General features: G+C 47.1%; 1 protein-coding gene across 1 annotated transcript in view; it reads left to right on the top strand.

Moving 5' to 3' along the window:
- Positions 1-19,540, top strand: part of ATG10 (autophagy related 10) — a 164,910-nt gene that overhangs the window by 92,862 nt on the left and 52,508 nt on the right. The window contains exon 4 of the mRNA XM_056539110.1: positions 8,823-8,964. Within this exon, the coding sequence (XP_056395085.1) occupies positions 8,823-8,964 (142 nt within the window). The remainder of the gene's footprint in view (positions 1-8,822; positions 8,965-19,540) is intronic.

The raw sequence follows: 19,540 nt of genomic DNA, 5'->3' as shown, positions 1-19,540 counted from the left end.
AATCACAGCCAATCTAACACTGAAACTCTTTTTATTATGAAACATTTTTAACAGAAATACAAACATTATAATAAACAGAAATACAAACTTTCCGTTTCTAAAGAAAAACACAAAAATAAGTGTAACCAGCAATAACTATAACACAAAAACCACCACAGAACCTAAATCCTGCCTAACTGGCCAGCCCAGCTATAACCACTCACGACACTACACATGCAAAAAAAAAAAAAAAATAACTGCTGTAACTAAAAATAATTTTTCCTCCTTTTTTCCTTTCCCTTATTCCTTATATACAAATAACAAAAGAAAAAATATGGCTTATACTTATCAACCTATATAACAGTATAACTATATAACAAAAATAACAACCTACACTAAACTATCCCACACTAAGCTATCCCATCACCCATCACCCCCTCTGGACATGAGTCAAAGTCCATAGATCACAGTTTGTCCACTTTTTGTCTATAACTGACCCATGCCAGACCACACCCCCCCCCACCAAACCCCTCAACAAACCTAAAATACACCCTACCCAACTAATATAAATAACAATATATGCAAAACAATATATACATACTATTCCACAAAACAATATCACCAATACAATACACCAAACCCCCACATAGCCCAAGTTTGGTTGCCTGCAAGCCCTTTACAATCTATCCCCAGAAAACAAAACAAAAGGCTAACGTGACATGCTTAGCCCCCCACCAGGAAGAAGGATTGCAATCCTGATAAAATTATATTTCCCTATCAACCTCTAACCCTATCGCCATCCCTTCATGAAACTGACCCTATACTCACCCTAACATATATACACTATCCCCGGCCAAAATTAAGACACTATCCCTTAAGGGTCTAGTACCTAGGGCACATCAAAAGAAAACCCTCTCCACAGGAGAGAAGCCCTACTGGTACCAAGACGGCCATGCTCCAAAGACCTGATCTTCCTGAGGTCACCGGTGATATTCCTACACACCTCCACCTCGGAGAGGATTTTCTGTTGGGTCAACACTAAACACCATGCATTCCACGCGTAGTACCTAACCACTAAGCTAACTAAGAATAAAGTGCCCCGGTCTCGGCTACTCAGGTTCCTGAATGCCCCATAAGCCTACTCCGGATAGGTAAGACCAGCAAGTTGACTCCAGCCGATGGAAGCGCCCACCTGGTTGTAGACCCCTATATTAAAGGGACAATGAAGCAGGAAGTGGTCCATGCTTTCCAGCGTGTCCCCGCACTCTTCTTGGGGACATCCCCAGTCATCAGAGTTCCTGTACTTCAGGTTGGCCCTTACATATAGCTTCCCCTGAAAGCAGTGCCAGGCCAAGTCCCAAAACTTCTGGGGGATCCTTTTCATGTTTAAAAGATACTTCTCCACCCACTGATCCTGACCTGGGCAGTCTCTGAGCGCCAGAGGCTTTTGGAAGTGGGTCAACAGAACCGGTTTGTCAAGGAACCACCTTGACTTGGTCCTGATCTCCCACACTCCCAGACCCCACCGACGTATCGCCTTCAGAGTCAGGGTAGCGTAAGCCGGAAGATATCAATGGGGTGTACGGAGTTCCTTCTCTCGCCCTCCTCTCTCCCATTCCTGGGAGAAAGGCCGAAACCATTCCCTGCAGGAGATTACCCACGGAGGAGCCCTCTCTTTCCAGAGGTTTGAGATGTTAGCTTTCAAGAAGGTGATCGTTAAGAACACCACCGGGTTTACCATAGATAAACCCCCTAGTCTCCTCGTGCTGTACGTAACCTCTCTCTTGACTAGGTTCAACCTGTTCCCCCATAACAGTTGGAAAAACAGGCTGTAGATCCTAGTGTAGTAAGCCTCTGGCAAGATACATATGCTGCCCAGATAGATAAACAAGGGGAACAGGTACGATTTGATCAAGTGTACCCTTTCCCTGAGGGTCAAAGACCAACCCTTCCACTGGTTCACCCTCTGAGTGGCATCCTAGAGCTTACCATCCCAGTTTTTGGTGGGATAATCATCCTGGCCGAATGTGATGCCTAAGACTTTTGCTGACTCTTGGGGTCCTGATAGGGTTTCCAGGAGATCAAACGTGGGATCTCCCCCTTCCAGCCAGAGACTTTCACACTTATCCCAGTTGATCTTAGACCCAGATGCCTCCGAGTAGCGGTCCACCTCCGACATCACCGCATCAACCTCCTCTCTCGAGGAGAGGAAAATAGTGACATCGTCAGCGTACGCCACCACCCTCTGGAAGGCCTCCGGCTCTGCCAGACTCATCCCGTCTCCCGCCAATGGTCCGTGACTCACCCTCCTAAGGGAGGGATCGATCGCAAACACATATAACAGCGGGCTCAAAGGACAACCCTGATGGACTTCGGACCCCACTCTAAAAGAGCGGCCAGACCAACCGTTCACCAGTGGGAAACTCTTTGCCCCTGCATACAAAATCTTAAGCCAATTAACAAAAGTACTCGGTAAGCCATATCTCAGGAAGACGGACCAGAGGTACTCGTGGTTCACCGATCAAATGCTTTGGCCTGATCCAAGGACAGCAAGTACCCCTTCCAGAGACCTGCACTACTCTGCTCCACTGCCTCCCTGACACTAAGGACAGCACTTAAGGTGCTTCGGCCTGGAACAGTGCAGTGCTGGGCCTCCGAAAGGAGCTGGGATGCAAACTTCACCAGCCGATTAAACAGTATCTTGGCCAGAAGCTTCCTGTCTATATTGAGAAGAGCTATGGGCCTCCAATTCTCAATCCGGGTAGGATCTTTACCCTTTGACAGAAGAATCAGGGCTGACCTGCTCATTGACTTCATTGATTACCTCAGTCAAGAGGGGAGCTAAAGACTCCTTAAAGGTCCTGTACCTCTCGGATGTTAAGCCCCTCGATCGCCAGTCTCACTTGCTCTTACCTGATCTCTTCTGCCAAAATGCCAAGAGAAGGGTCTACCCCTGACTCAGGAATGGCCTCAGCCAGGAAACCCGACATCACATCCCGATCCAGATCCTTCCTTCCAAAGAGGGAAGTGAAAGGATCTGACGACCTCCAAGATCCCTGATCTGGACCGATTCAGAGATCCCGTACTATCAATCAGTCCTAAAATGACTTTACTATTCACTGAAATTTTGCAGTTTCTGTAAGGGTCGGGCGAGCGGTATCCCAATAAAGATGCGTGCCTATTGTACTGACACCTCATCAGCAAGGACTTCACTCTGGAGATATCCTCTCGGCTACCTCCAGTCGAGACGAGAAGTTCGAGTTTCCTCCTCAGACCCTGATACAGGCGATACCTGTTCAGGGACCCGAGGCTCGAGAGCTGGCAGAAGAACCCCGCAATCCGCTTCTTGAATATCTCCCACCACTCTGACTTACTACTACATAGGTCCAGTAAAGGTACCTGACTCTGAAGAAAATCCTCAAAGGACTGTCTTACCTCCGCTTCCTCCAGGAGGGACGAATTCAGCTTCCAATAACCTTTACCCATCCGGGGGGTCTCTGAAACATTCAAGAAAAACAAAATCATACAGTGATCGGAGAACTCCACCTCAACCACGGACACTGCAGAAGAGATGGCTTCCTCCGTTAAATAAAACCTGTCTAACCTAGACCTGCAGCTAACTCGATGAAAGGTGAAGCCCGCCTGGCCTGAAGGGGCTCCGGATGTGGGCATCCTCTAGGCGAGCTTCCCTAACTATATTATTAAGGGCCACACAGTCATAAGTTAGCGGATTATTGGAACCTCTCCTATCTTGGGACCTCATGACATTATTGAAGTCCCCTCCAAAAATCACTTGCCGACTCGTAAAAAGAAAGGGCTTGATCTTCATAAAGAGATCTTTACAGCCCCACAATGGTTTGTGGGGCATGGATGTTAATGAGCCGGAGCTCTTGTCCCTTCATGAAGACATCTAAGATCAGGCACCTCCCCATTTCTAATTCAATTACCCGTCTGCATTCAACAGAAGCGGTTAAAAGGACCGCCACCCCACTATACAGCTCAGCCGCAAGAGACCAGTGGGAGGGACCACACCTCCACTCTCTTCTAGCTTTAACCAGAGAGGCTAGATCTAACAACCTGGTCTCCTGTAAAAAGAAAATGTCGGCTTCAACGAGGCCGAGAAAATCAAAGGCTGCAAATCTAGCCGTATCAGACTTCATGCTGGCACAATTAATAGATGCCAGCGTCAATGGGGAGAGTACCGCCATACAAGGTGATTCAATTAGATGGCCACACCCTCTACTTTTGCTTCCTTTCTTTATAGCCCCTCATCCCCCAAAGACGACGAGAGGGCAGGACCACTCTTGGACCTTTTTTTCGACTCTGATTGGTCCATATGGTCCCCGTCTCCGTCTGGCCCCTGTCTAGCCCTGCCCTCTGAGGAAGGTGCCCCAACAGGGCAGGGCCCAGTTCCCCCCAGAGGCTCTTTCTCCCTAGGCACCCTGCCCTCCAAGGAGGGGGAGGAGATGGTATCAAGGATGAGGTACTGGTTTGACAGGTCAATCAAAGGGGGGGCAGTTAGGCTTCCGTTTTGGACCTGGCCTGTGGTACAAGGAAAAGCGGGCTCTGACCTCTTCTTTCTCCCTTTCCTTTTGCCCTTGTCTTTCCTTTTAGGCCTCTCCCCACTCTCCTCATCCACACTTTCATAGTGGGAGGAATTAGGAGGGTTGGCCATATTGCCTTCCTCTCTACGCAGCCTCCTGATCTCCTCATCCTGTATGTTCTCCTCCAGGGCTTCAGCAGTTACAGGGCCAGCTTCAGGACCAGGGGCCGTAGCTACCCCCGTCACCTGGCACTCTCCAGCTCCCTACTCCTTCTACGATTTTCCTCCCGCCTTAATTTGGCGGGGCCCTTTCTCCTCCTCACTAGCCCTGTTGCGCCCCCATCCCTGCCCGTACCCTCCCCACCCGAGGCAACTTCAAAGCTCTCCTCAGCCAGAGTGGCCGCTGCACGGGCGAAGGTGCTAGGACAACAGCTGAAAGAGTGTCCGAGGACACCACACAGGTGGCACCGGATCTGCCTACAGGATGCGCCCAGATGACCCATCCCACCACACAAAGCGCAGACCTGCACAGTACAGGCTGCACTAAAATGGGTGGGGCTGCCACACCTGTGGCAGACCTTTAGCTGCCCCTGGTAGAAGACCTGGATCCTATCACGTCCAAGGAAGGCAGCTGACGGAATGTGGGCAACTGTACTCCCTGAACGCTTGAGTTTGACAGAAAACGTCCAGGCCCCGGACCAGATCCTATGCTCATCCAAGTTTTTCTTGGGCATTACCGTCACATCCCCATACCGTCCGAACCACATCATGATGTCATAACAAGAAAGTGACTCGTTACGGGTCAAAATGGTCACTTTCTTTACCGAGTTCTGACAGGAAATCGTCTTTGTGGCGAAATCACGCCAGCCATGCTCGTTCTTTGCCACATCGTAGTTTGAGCAGAAGAGTTCGAGATCCTCTGTCCGAACGAAACTGACATCAAACTCGGACGAACCGTAGGGGTGAATAAGGGCAAAGATGTCACTCGCCTTGAATTCCATCTGAAGGAGGAGCTCAACCACATTTGCGCGAGGTGGGCACGCATCCTCGCCCCTCCAAATCAGATGGACCACATTCCTATGGTTATTGTCCTGCCCTGGTGTTGGGAGGGACAGCCCCCAATCCGTGCCTCTCTATCCAGAAAAACAGGCCAACCTCACCCCTCCCCTCTACCTGGATCGACCTGTCGCCCCTATGAAGAGCCTCCAGGAGGCACTGTTGCAAGTGGCGTTGCCTCCAGAGCCAGACGGAGACGGGGACTCCCCCGAACCATCAGTACAGCCACTCGCACCACTACTCCCATCATTATTCCCATCCATACCAGACTTTCCACTCTTACCACTACTACTCCCACCATCATTCTTCACTTACACTCCCACATGCACTCCTCTCATCCACAACACTACTACACTTAGAATTCTCACATCCTCCACTCTTTCCCTGCCTAACAGATTCTGGGCTGGCTGGGACCTGTAGTACTGCTGTTTTATTAAGTTACTTTGCTGGCCTAGCTGCTGCTGGGGACGGCGCTTATGGCTCCTCCTCCATAGCTGATGTCTCCTCCTGAATCTGGGGCTGCCCCTCCGAGCGCACCCCAGCTCCTCCGACATTGACAGCACTTGCTTTGCCTGCCCGTACAGGCTCTGCAGATGACCCCAGCACCCAGACACTCCCCCCCTCACAGAGGAGTGCGCCGCAGCGCCCGCAGAACACACAGTACACACAGGAGGACCGCCCCCCGAGCACACCGACCTACCGCTCTCTGCCATCTGCACCCGGACACTCCCCCCCTCACAGGGGAGTGCCCCGCAGTGCCGGTAATGCCCACAGCACTCGGGGAACCGCCCCCCGAGCACACGGCGGCATAACTTGCCTCTGGCACCTGGACATGCCCCCTGCCACCCTGGGGCGGTCCTGTAGTGCCAGAGCTGCCCACCATGAGCCCATCCTGCCCATCCCTTTCAGCAGGATGGGTGGGCTTTACATTTATTGCATCTGCAGCCATTTCGGACGCCATGCTGTACCCCCCATTCTGGCTCCGTTTCACCACAGAAACGGGGTCTGGCAGTCTGGGGGGCCCAGCAGCCTGAACCAGCTTTGCAGCTGGCCCAGACTGCTGGAAAGGAACAAGCACATACTGCACAGTTTCCTGAATGTTCTGTTTTTTAGCCTTACGCTTCACTGCCACATCCTCACACTGGTCGTCTCCAAAGGTAAAATGCTGGAGGTTGGCTGGGGACTCCTGCATTACGATTGCCCTCAATAATCCCCCAGCCTCACTTTCCACATCATCCTCATCACTCTAAGTTAGCGGAAGTGCCACCTGTGTCGGCTCAATGTAGCTGTCCTGGGTGGTCTGGGTGTCACATGGAGTAACTACAGGCACAGCATCTTCCTCCACAACTGCACTTTCCACCACCTTCTCCTCTTCCTTTACACCTTTACCACCATCCTCACTTTCTTCACCGCCACTACCCTCCCCATCATCCACCTTCACCTTACCTGGGGATTTCATGGCGGCAAACCGGTTGTCGTTCTCAAGCTGCTCCTTAAAGAGACCTCTCCCCTCCAAGATTTCTGCTCTCCTCCAGCTGCACAATCTCAGCTTTCAGTGCCGTGATCTTTTTCTTTAGCTCTGGCCTATTCTTTTTGGACCCCGTGTTCGCCAGATTCTGAGCCCCACGCAGGTCCTCTCTGGCCAACTTTAGCTCCTTGCCGCACCGATCATACTCCGCAAACCGCATGGCCAAGCGGGAGCAGTGGTGGCGCTGGACTCCTTGGGCCCTCTCTCGGCCCACAACTCCACATCTCTCCTCCTCGCCTTCCATACACCAGATCTCTGGCTGGCACCCGTCGCCTGAGGAGCAGAGCCTGCATTGCTGCAGACTCTGCTGGATCTTCTCCCTCCGGCCGGAAAAATGGCTGTCGCTGTTTGCTCTCCACCCCCCGCCAGCCTGGAAGAATGGGAGGTGGAGGCCTGGTACTCCCGGGGCTCCATGCAGGGAGGCCCTCCCCAGGAGGCAGCCACTCTCCTGGGAAAGGCTGATGAATCACCTGCTCTGCTGGAAGTCTCTGGAGTACAAAAAGAGACACACCGTACGCTTCACACACAGTACTGTTCTGGGCTGTGTGTAGCAGAGTGAGGGAGGACGTGCTCCCCAGCATTGCTTCGCATGATGTCACACCTGCATGGAATGCCCCTTCCCAGTCTGTGGAGCAGAAGATGCAGAACAATATCAAGGTAGAAAACTAAAAAATAATAAAAAATTTAAGGCATGAGGTGGTTTATCATGATGGGTAAAGGCAGGGGGTGGTATATCATGATGGGGTGAGTGAACTGGAAGAATAAAAAAAAAATATCAAGCTTATGACAGGTACTCTTTAAACATACCCAAACATGGTATGAATCTAGCCCAGTGTTTTGCATCTCCAGCTGTTGCAAAATTATAACTTCCATCATGCTGGTAGATGTAGTTTTGCAACAGCTGGAAACAAACTGTGGTGGAGTCGGGGTGATGCAAGGTTTAGGAGCAGATAGTGTAGTTGCCCAGGGGCAGTTGGTTTAACCCCTCAATGTTCGCTTTACTGAGGTAGACAGATGGTGCAGTCTTTACAGAATCCCAGAGAGGTGAACAGTAACACAAGGGACCTCGCAGCTTGCTGGGACTTGCAATGACTTTGACAGACTTTAGCACAGCCACGCTAACTATAATAGACTTGACTTGACTGAAGATAGTGACAGCAGACAGAGATGACTTGACTTACTGACTTGTGGCTGTAATTTAGGCTTGAGGCCTACAGATGGGCTGGACACTGGCTCTGAGACGTCTGGACTGGACTTGACCTCAGGATCTAAGAGCAATGAATGATCAAAGAGCAAAGAGGCAGATTGCAGGTCCTCCCTTCCTTATAAAGGGGGGCTGTGCAAGGAGCCCATAGGCTAGCTGCGGGTCACCTGGTGCTCTCTGGGTAACAAAACATGTGACTTATAACCATGTAACCATATCAAAGGTCCTTTACATTCAATGTACAACTAATTACATTATGAGGGTACACTGCAGGTGAGCCCTGAGGACGTGCAGAGACTCAAGGTGATAGGACTGTAGGATGATATCCTGTACTGGGACATCACAAAACTGTTTAGAAAACACTGATCTTGCCAAAAGATTTTTTCTTAAAACACATCACAAGGTGTTCAATAAAGAAACAATCCAGTAAAATATTTTGACTTCACAGTTGACAGGGAAATGTACTGAACTCTCAACATATGATTGTTTTTTTTTTATTTTATGTTTTTTAGGGCGGTCATGAAGATGAACAGGAAGATACCTATGTTCTACCACAGGGAGCTCCACCATCAGAAGTGATTCACTATGAATATCATATTCTGTACTCCATAAGCTATCAGGCACCAGTGCTTTACTTTAGAGCAAGCTTCTTAGGTAAGATATGTGTAATTTGCGTCAGAAATGGAACAGTAGAGAACCTTAGGCATTAGGTATTTACTACATTTTTACCTGTTAGAGGAGAATTATAACAAATCGCTGCTTAACCCCTAGAGGACCTGTGCGTAAATGTACGTTGCTGCGGCCTGGTCCTTGGCACACAGTGTGGTAAATTTACGTAGTGGCGTGTTTGCTGTCTATGCACTCATTTCATAGTGCTACCAAGCAATCACAGCTAATTGGCGATCACACTGATGTCTCCCATTAACCCTTTAGATGTCATGATTAATACCGATCACGGCATCTAAAGTAGAAAAATAGAGGTGCCAGTCGGTTTGGGGTGCTCATTGGACTCCTGCACCGCAGTCGCAGGGGTCTGATAGGTTAAAACGGTGGACAGAGGTATCTTACCCTCCTCTGTGCCACAGGATCATCGATCTTCTTGTACAGTCTGCCTAGGTACTGCCAATAGTACTGATCAGTACTATGTTATTACACAGTACTAAACATAGAAAAAATAGAATGTGTATCAATAGTCCCTGGCCCTATCTTATATGAAAGATAGCCTTATAACTTATCCCATGCATGCTTAAACTCCTTCACTGTATTTGCAGCAACCACTTCTGCTGAAATGCTATTACATGCATTCACTACTCTCTCAGTAAAGTAATAAATCTTATATTACTTTTAAACCTTTGCCCCCCTAATTTCACAGATTGCATAAAAAAAATAATAAAAAAAATATATATATATATATATATATATATATATATATATATATATTTATTTATTTATGATCTTGTATGTGAACGCTCTAAACATAAGACAGAATTGCAGATTTTTGATTTTTGGTCACATCATATAAATACAGAGTGCGATTACATTTTACTACATGAAATAACTGACAGTCCAGGGTGTATAGATTTCATAAGAATTACAAATCAAAAAAATGTTGGAAGATTTCAGACCTGAAGGCTTGGCTTTGGTTTACTTTACAGCCACATTCTGTATTGTAATTAAGTAATTATGAGATCCTCTGTACTCCTTGAGATTAGGGAGAGACATTTTTGGTAGTTATGGGTAGAAACCATTTCTTCGGGAATATTCATAGCTAGATATTTTTTGCTTTTTTTATTTAGCTTAAGTGGCTTTGAAGCATGTGCAGGATCTGCACTCACTTCAGAGCAGTAAGTGTAAGCTACCATCAGTAGCTAATATCACTATCTGACTCCATCCTGCACTTTAAAATAAATGGGGTACAGTATGTGTGGTGGTGGGCCCGCTTAATATAGGCTAACACAATGGACCCTGCCTACTCTCTCTGTTTATTTTTTTTAACCCTCACTTATTTCCAGGTCAGGGAACGGCACTGTGGTTGAGGCCACCCTGTTAAGGAGGTGGGTGCCTCAAAAGGCAGAGACAGAGGGAGGGGAAACATTAGCAGTAGTGGGTACTACATCCCCTTTTCCTGCCATACCAGTTACCAACATATTTTCCCCCCTCTACCTCTGGATCATCCGTGCCCATTTGTTATCACTTTTCCATCCGGTTATTTGTGGATGGGCTGGCTCTTCACCCCTGTGACTGCGTACCAGTTGCCGAAATTGGTGGTTGTGCACATTAGTTTTTGTCTGGGATGTGTTCTTTAGTTTTTTTGATATCTAGATTAAAAGAAGAAATTGGGGCTCAGGGTCATGAATATTGAACCAAATAGTATTTATTAATGTTTTAAAAAATATATTAGTCAACATGTGCTGTGACTCACAGGGCACTTGTGAGTCAACAGGGACACAAGATAGCAATATAAAATAAAAATATATAATGGCAAAAAAGGGGTAATAAAATAGGGCTAATAAAATAAAATAATAAAATGTAGCCACACACTATAATAAATACAACCTGGATAAAATACTGCACAGTATATTGGGCTTTTTGTTCTGTTTCAGAGTGCTCACTCTTATCATGCGATTCAGTTCAGTAAGCCAGTCATTTCCAGGTGTGGTGACAAGGCTCCCTGATTCGGGAGTGTGGAAAGATGCAAAGTCTCTGTGCAATGTTATTAGTTGTACTGCAATATTAGGTAACAGTTGTGCAGATAGGTGGATGGTACCTTGAGATGCGTGTCAGTTGTAGTCCACGTTCCGATGTCTCCTGTCTCCTATACCCCAGCTGCTGAAGAAAGGAGCTAAGGAGGTCCTGAAACATGTCCAGCTACTTATTACCCCAGTGACCACCACTACCTACAATATTGAGATATAGCACAAGTATCAAGAATTTTTCTTAGTAATTTCTTTAAATACTTTTTCCTTCTTGGGTGAGAGGGTCACAGTTAACCTTGTGTTGTGTGTTTGTGAGCTCCACTTTCCTATACTTTCCACATTTTCTGTTGACAGACGAGTTCTCCTTGGGGTTACTATGGCTCCCAACACACTAAACACCCGCTCTGATGGCACACTACTGGCTGGGTAGGACAGCTTTTCCAGGGCAAAGTTTGGCTGCCCAGAAGTCCAGCAGATCTTCAAAGTGTGCCACCACCTGCTGGTTCAGTTGCTGCTCCAGGTCTACCTGCTGCTGATGAGTTTGTTCACTATGCAGGTGAAGAAAGCTACTCATCAGTGACTGTAGACTCAGGCTGCTGCTGATGGAGCTGGTACTGCTCTTGCCACCCAACCCCTCCCCAGCAGCCATGACAGTGGAAGGTGAGGGAAGAGGGCCACCCCCCCCCCCCCAGTAAGACCTGCGAGAGGATGGACGATGGTGCAGACAGGCATCAGCCCACTTACTACGTAGGATGTCTCTGTAGTAGGTCAGTTTGTCCTCCCTCTCAGTGAGTGTAAAAAAAAGGCCCCCATTTTGTGCCGGTAGCGAGGGTCCAATAAGTAGAGAGCTAGAAGTCTTCTAGCTGCCGAATGGTGACAATTCTGCAGTCACTACGCAAGCAAGTGAGCATGCATCATGCCATTTGTGCAAGTGACTCGAAGGGACTCCCTGCCTCCATCTCCACTGCATAATGCCAAGGTGTGTCTGGGTCCTCTGTCTCATCCTCATAACCCTCTAGCTCCTCTGGCTGCTCCTGCTCCTTGTCTCCTGTCAGATGACTATAAAAACCGCCCATTTTGCAAAACCTAAACTGCTCCACTGTCCCCCTTCCCTCTACTCTTCCAGTTCAGCCCCCACAGGAATCATGTGGCCATGAGACGTAGGCTCCATTTCTCCAGTGCCCTGGCCAGCCATTGTTTCCAACACATGTTGTAGTAATTGAAGCACTGGAATGATGTAGTTCATCCCGTAATCCCGTAATGTGGCTTCCTCAAAGGGCCTGAGCAAATGGCAGGTGTCACGTATGAGCTGCCACTGGTTGACATTAAAGTTACAAACTGGAGTCCCCCTCTTGGATCTTCAAGAAATTGGTTATGGCTTTTCTCAGTTCATATAGTCGGTCCAACATATGAAGGGTGGAATTCCAATGTGTGGAAATGTCGCAAATCAGACTATGTTGGGGGATACCATTCTGACGCTGCAGCTCAAGGAGGGTGTGCTTTGCGGTGTACGAGTGGCTGAAGTGCATGCAAAGTTTCCATTGTTACGATGTCTTGCAGATAGAGGGAACACTTCAGGAACCGCTTGACAACCAGATTTAACACGTGTGCCATGCAGCGCATGTCGCAGCGCAGACAAGATGTTCTTCCCATTGTCGGTCACCATGGTTCCCATTTCCAGTTTTCGGGGAGTAAGCCATGATTCGATTTCTTGATGAATGACTTATAGCATTTCCTCCCATGTGTGACTCTGTTCATCAAGGCAAACCATGGGAAGAACAGCGTGACACAGCCATACCCTGCACACATGGTATGCTGGAGGGGCACTGAGACTTGCTTGTCCGTGCAGTAGAGGCTGAAGAGACAGTCACACACTGTCACAGGACCAAATGCCTGAGAGCGTGGAGGCGGAAGCCACTGTCAAAGTTGCTGTTGTGGCTGTGCAGGAAACACATTCACCCAGTGGGCCATAAAGGACATGTATTGTCCCTGACCGTAGTTACAGCTCCACACGTCGGCGCTTCCATGCACTTTGGTACACACCGGCAGGCTCAAGGACTGGCCCACCTTCTGTTCCACAAAATTGTGGAGGGCTGGTACTGCCTTTTTTGCAAAGAAATGACTGAAATGACTGAAAGTGCAGAGAACAGAGTCCACCACTTGAAAAGGGAGGGACTGCAGCACCAGCAACTTGGACAGGAGCACATTCAGCTTCTGCGCCATTGGATGAGTGGGAGCATACTGTTGTCTCTTGGACATGGCTTCGCCGATGGATTGCTGGCGGAATGACTGACTCAAATTAGAAGGAGCAGGAGCATCTGGAGCGACAGAAGATGGGTATGACAGACAGCTCCCTTTGGCTGAGGTGGTGGAGCCTTGGCTGGCTGAAACAGGGAGCGGCGTGCCACTGGGTGATGCAGCAGGCTGGACCACCGCATCGAAGCCGGGCGCAGGGCCGTGGTGCCAACATTGGGACCCTTGCCGCGCTTCACCTTCTGCCGACACATCTTGCATGTGGCTAGGTTAATATCTTCTGGATGCTTGATGAAAAACTACCACACCGCCGAGTAGCTGATTTTCCCCCCAACAGTCCGCATTGATTGATTGCTACTGCCGCCAACTCCAGGAACCCCTGCCTGGAGGTGGTCTACCCTGGACACGTTTGGCTCCAGACTTCCCACTTCTGCCACCATGCTGACTCCCAACCATGCTACCACCTTGCTGGCTCAGCTGCTGCCTCACGGACAACCTGCAACCCTCATCACCTGATGATGAAGCCCCTTCTGCACCCGGCTCCCAAGTGCGATCGGCTTCATCATCATCGAGTTGTGTCTGCATGTCACTGATGTCCTCCTCAGGTTCCTCAACATTGTCTGCTTCAGGAGTCTGAACGCTAGCAACACCACCTCCCACGCCACTCTCCTCATCACTACTTGCCCACCTAGCAGAGAAATCGGCGGATGTCTCCTCCACTTCTTGGCTGGGCAGTAACTGCTGAGTGTACTCTAGTAGATAGTCCTCACTGAATAGTGGAGCTGAACCCACAGCATACGATACTTCTGTGGGGGAGGGAACAGCATAGGACAGAGGCAATGGGAGGACAGGGGCTGCTCCCGGGCCATGCCAAATGTGGGTTATGTCTGAGGAACCCACCGACTGTTGACTGTGGGTGTCAGATGTCACTTGTGATGAAGTGGATGATCAAGTTAACCAATCGATGATGGCAGATGGGTTTCTGGTCGAGACACGACTGCTAGCTGATACCGGGAGCTCAAGCCTCTTGCTGCGACTCCTGCTGCCACTCTCCCCTATTCTGCTGCGGACTCTGCCTGCGCCTGATGAATTAAGGCCTCTGTCACTCCTTTGTGCATGTCCTGGCACTTCTCTGCCTGACATAATTAGGGCATATATGAGGGGAGGACAATACGCTCCACTACGCTTAAAACAGTATTTGTCTAGAACAGCAGCAGGTATGTACTTTTGGTTGGCCTTTCTCAGTAACTAGGCCCTAGACATTTTATCCCCTATCCTAAGGCTGGATTTGGGCTTGAGATGAATCCCTGCTGTAAAAATGCTTTTCTGTGCAACACACTGCTCTCTGTCCCTCTCTCTTTCTCTGCAATAAAACACTGATGTGACTGGCCGCAAGATGGCTGCCTATTATATAGGTATGTGACATCACAGGGGTGGCTGGCTGCTGATAGGCTGCATGCTGCATATGATTCAGGGTCATCCCGCCTACCCGGCTTGCCGCCTTCCTAGAGTTCCTTGCCCCATGTCCTGACATGTGGAGCCGCCATCTTATCCTGCCATGCCCTGGAGCCTGGGTCGCACTAAATGGAGTTTAATTAAGCGATTCGTGCAATCGAATCGCATCATTTTATTCGGATTCGTTGAAAAGCAAATTTTACCTGAAATTCGTAACTTATTTGGATTCGTCAGATTTGATTTGCTCATCCCTAGTGAGAACCTTGATTATAATAGGGGTGTGAATTCGGTTGCTTTCCATGTGGTGACTGTAGGATGGGTAAGGCCAGCACTGAATACATATAACATTATATACTGTATGCACTATACAGTATGTAATGTTATATGTATTCAGTGCTGGCCTTGCTCTCACAAGATTCTGTTGCTTCAGCGCGGCCAGCACTATATACATGCCCCAACCTTAAAAATTCCCCCCCCCCTCCCCTCCTACAGTCACTGCACAAAACATAGCTGGACACACCCCTATTATAATCAAAGTCTCCGCCCTTTGACAGACTATCGTATAAGTCAGAGGGGCTACAAAGTCTTATAACTTGGGAATGGGGTGGAGGCCGATAGTCATGCTGTCAACAAGAATGTGATCAGCCCCCCCCTCCCCCTAAGGTCTCTACATCTTCCTGTCACTTATCTTTTTCAGAATGACCGAAGGTCTTCCTCAAGTACATCACTAAAACTCATGTTGCCCTCTAGCCCTTGTTTTTTTCTAATTCAGGTTTAAGATAGCATTTCTTTAAGAGGCCCTACGCTCTATCATGGTAAGAATTTCCATTGCAGCTTGCTTTCAATGACAGTGCAGGTCATGATCACTACTTAGATCTCCTCTGTTTGCATTATAATGTTATAGTTACTGTTCTTTTTAAAGTCTTAACTCTCCGCTGACAAGACTCATGGAAGATGACACAAAAGATGACCGTCATTTAGATGAGAGCTTGTGGAGACACAAAGGGCTTATGATATACAGTTCTCATGGAAATAAATGCTGAGTGATAAATTGCCATGTCTCACTCTATGCAGTAAATAGGACTATAACGTAATCATGTCATGCGATAAATGCTTAAAGGAGTTTTCCCACTAAAATGTTTTAGGACGTTTTAAAGTCTACTGAAAGATTGGGGAATCTGGCCACTAAGATTACTAGGGGTTTTGCAGTTTCAATAACTACTTTTTACCTAGGTGTAAAATAACCATTGACCTCTCAAAGAAAAGACCAAAAATATTCTATTCTTGAGGGATCTCATTGATTAGTGTCCTAATGCTATGTTATAAAATAGAAAGTATGGCTATGTATACTATGGACTTACCTAGAGAGCGCTGGTCCAAGATGTTTGTAGGGTGCATAGGAATAGGGTTGTTGCCACTGGCACCAATGGATAGTTGATAATTGTCTAGCTTGGGATAACCAACAGGAACAAAGGTGAACTTCTGGCTCCCAGCAGGTAAAATCCAAGGCTTTATTCAGACATTGTTAATATCCAAGTGTAACAAAGGCAAAATATAAAGATAAAAACACAAACGAAATGCACCAACGCGTTTCAACTTGCTAACAAATCCTGGCCATGACTAAGACTTTCTAGTAAGTCAAAACACATTAGTGCGTTTCGTTTGTGTTTTTATTTTTATATTTTGCCTTTATTACACTTGGATTTTAGTGATGTCTAAATAAAGCCTTGGATTTTACCTGCTGGGATCCGGAAGTTCACTTTTGTTTCTGTTGATTGCCTCACCTGGGGACTCGGCCTCAGTGTTTGTACGGGGGGAGGTTGTGTTGGTGTCCATGTGAAGTCGGAGTCATCGGTGAGCTGATCTTATTTTTCTTTTTGTTCATTGTGTATCTTGGGACAACCTCTTTAACCCCTTAAGGACTGAGCCCTTTTTCACCTTAAGGACTCGGCCATTTTTTGCAAATCTGACCACTGTCACTTTAAACATTAATAACTCTGGAATGCTTTTAGTTATCATTCTGATTCCGAGATTGTTTTTTCGTGACATACTCTACTTTAGCGTAGTGGTAAAATTTTTTGTTAACTTGCATCCTTTCTTGGTGAAAAATCCCAAAATTTGATGAAAAATTTGAAAATTTTGCATTTTTCTAACTTTGAAGCTCTCTGCTTGTAAGGAAAATGGATATTCCAAATAATTTTTTTTATTCACATATACAATATGTCTACTTTATATTTGCATCATAAAATTGATGAGTTTTTACTTTTGGAAGACACCAGAGGGCTTCAAAGTTCCGCAGCAATTTTCCAATTTTTCACAAAATTTTGAAACTCGCTTTTTTTCAGGGACCAGTTCAGGTTTGAAGTGGATTTGAAGGGTCTTCATATTAGAAATACCCCATAAATGACCCCATTATAAAAACTGCACCCCCGAAAGTATTCAAAATGACATTCAGTAAGTGTTTTAACCCTTTACGGGTTTCACAGGAATAGCAGCAAAGTGAAGGAGAAAATTCACAATCTTCATTTTTTACACTCGCATGTTCTTGTAGACCCAATTTTTTAATTTTTGCAAGGGGTAAAAAGGAGAAAATTTTTACTTGTATTTGAAACCCAATTTCTCTCGAGTAAGCACATACCTCATATGTCTATGTAAAGTGTTCGGCGGGCGCAGTAGAGGGCTCAGAAGGGAAGGAGCGTCAAATGGTTTTTGGGGGGCATGTCACCTTTAGGAAGCCCCTATGGTGCCAGAACAGCAAAAAAAAACACATGGCATACCATTTTGGAAACTAGACCCCTCGGGGAACGTAACAAGGGGTAATGTGAACCTTAATACCCCACAGGTGATTCACGACTTTTGCATATGTAAAAAAAATATATATATTTTTTACCTAAAATGCTTGGTTTCCCAAAAATTTTACATTTTTAAAAAGGGTAATAGCAGAAAATACCCCCCAAAATTTGAAGCCCAATTTCTCCCGATTCAGAAAACACCCCATATGGGGGTGAAAAGTGCTCTGCTGGCGCACTACAGGTCTCAGAAGAGAAGGAGTCACATTTGGCTTTTTTGAAGGAAATTTTGCTCTGGGGGCATGCCGCATTTAGGAAGCCCCTATGGTGCCAGGACAGCAAAAAAAAAACACATGGCATACCATTTTGGAAACTAGACCCCTCGGGGAACGTAACAAGGGGTAAAGTGAACCTTAATACCCTACAGGTGTTTCACGACTTTTGCATATGTAAAAAAAAATAAAAAAATTTACCTAAAATGCTTGGTTTCCCAAAAAATTTACATTTATACAAAGGGTTAAAGCAGAAAATACCCCCCAAAATTTGAAGCCCAATTTCTCCTGATTCAGAAAACACCCCATATGGGGGTGAAAAGTGCTCTGTTGGCGCACTACAGGTCTCAGAAGAGAAGGAGTCACATTTGGCTTTTTGAAAGCAAATTTTGCTCTGGGGGCATGCCGCATTTAGGAAGCCCCTATGGTGCCAGGACCGCAAAAAAAAAACACATGGCATACCATTTTGGAAACTAGAGCCCTCGGGGAATGTAACAAGGGGTTAAGTGAACCTTAATACCCCACAGGCGTTTCACGACTATTGCATATGTTAAAAAAACAATTTTTTTTTTACCTAAAATGCTTCTTTTCCCAAAAACTTTACATTTTTAAAAAGGGTAAAAGCAGAAAATACCCCCCAAAATTTGAAGCCCAATTTCTCCCGAGTACGGCGATACCCCATATGTGACCCTTAACTGTTGCCTTGAAATACGACAGGGCTCCAAAGTGAGAGCGCCATGCGCATTTGAGGCCTAAATTAGGGATTGCATAGGGGTGGACATAGGGGTATTCTACGCCAGTGATTCCCAAACAGGGTGCCTCCAGCTGTTGCAAAACTCCCAGTATGCCTGGACAGTCAACGGCTGTCCGACAATACTGGGAGTTGTTGTTTTGCAACAGCTGGAGGCTCCATTTTGTAAACCGTGGCGTACCAGACGTTTTTCATTTTTATTGGGGAGGGGAGGGGGGCTGTGTAGGGGTATGTGTATATGTAGTGTTTTTTTACTTTTTATTTCATTTTTTGTGTTAGTGTAGTGTAGTGTTTTTAGGGTACAGTCGCACGGGCGGGGGTTCACAGTAGTTTCTCGCTGGCAGTTTGAGCTGTTGCAGAAAATTTGCTGCAGCTCAAACTTGCAGCCAGATACTTACTGTAAGCCTCCGCCCATGTAAGTGTATCCTGTACATTCACATTGGGGGGGACATCCAGCTGTTGCAAAACTACAACTCCCAGCATGCGCTGACAGACTGTACATGCTGAGAGTTTTAGTTTTGCAACAGCTGTAGGCACACTGGTTATGTATCACGGAGTTTGTGACCTTACTCAGTGTTTCAAAACCAGTGTGCCTCCAGCTGTTGCAAAACTACAACTCCCAGCATGTACGGTGCATGGTGTAAGGTGACTGCTAGGAGTTTTAGTTTGCAACAGCTGGAGGCACACCGGTCGTGAAACACTGAGTTAGGTAAAAAAAAAACTCTAAGTTTCACAACCAGTGTGCCTTCAGCTGTTGCAAAACTACAACTCTCAGCAGTCACCGACAGCCAACGGGCATGCTGGGAGTTGTAGTTATGCAACCAGCAGATGCACCACTACAACTCCCAGCATGCACTTTAGCTGTTTGTGCAAGCTGGGAGTTGTAGTTATACAACAGCTGAAGATACACTTTTCCATAGAAAAAATGTGCCTCCAGCTGTTGCAAAACCATAAGTCCCAGCATGCCCATAAGGGAATGCTGGGAGTTGTGGTGGTCTGCCTCCTGCTGTTGCA

Source organism: Hyla sarda, chromosome 1 (assembly GCF_029499605.1).
Source record: "Hyla sarda isolate aHylSar1 chromosome 1, aHylSar1.hap1, whole genome shotgun sequence".
Taxonomy (NCBI): domain Eukaryota; kingdom Metazoa; phylum Chordata; class Amphibia; order Anura; family Hylidae; genus Hyla; species Hyla sarda.
Note: the sequence above shows the minus strand (reverse complement) of the source record. Positions and strands in the feature narration are given on the sequence as shown.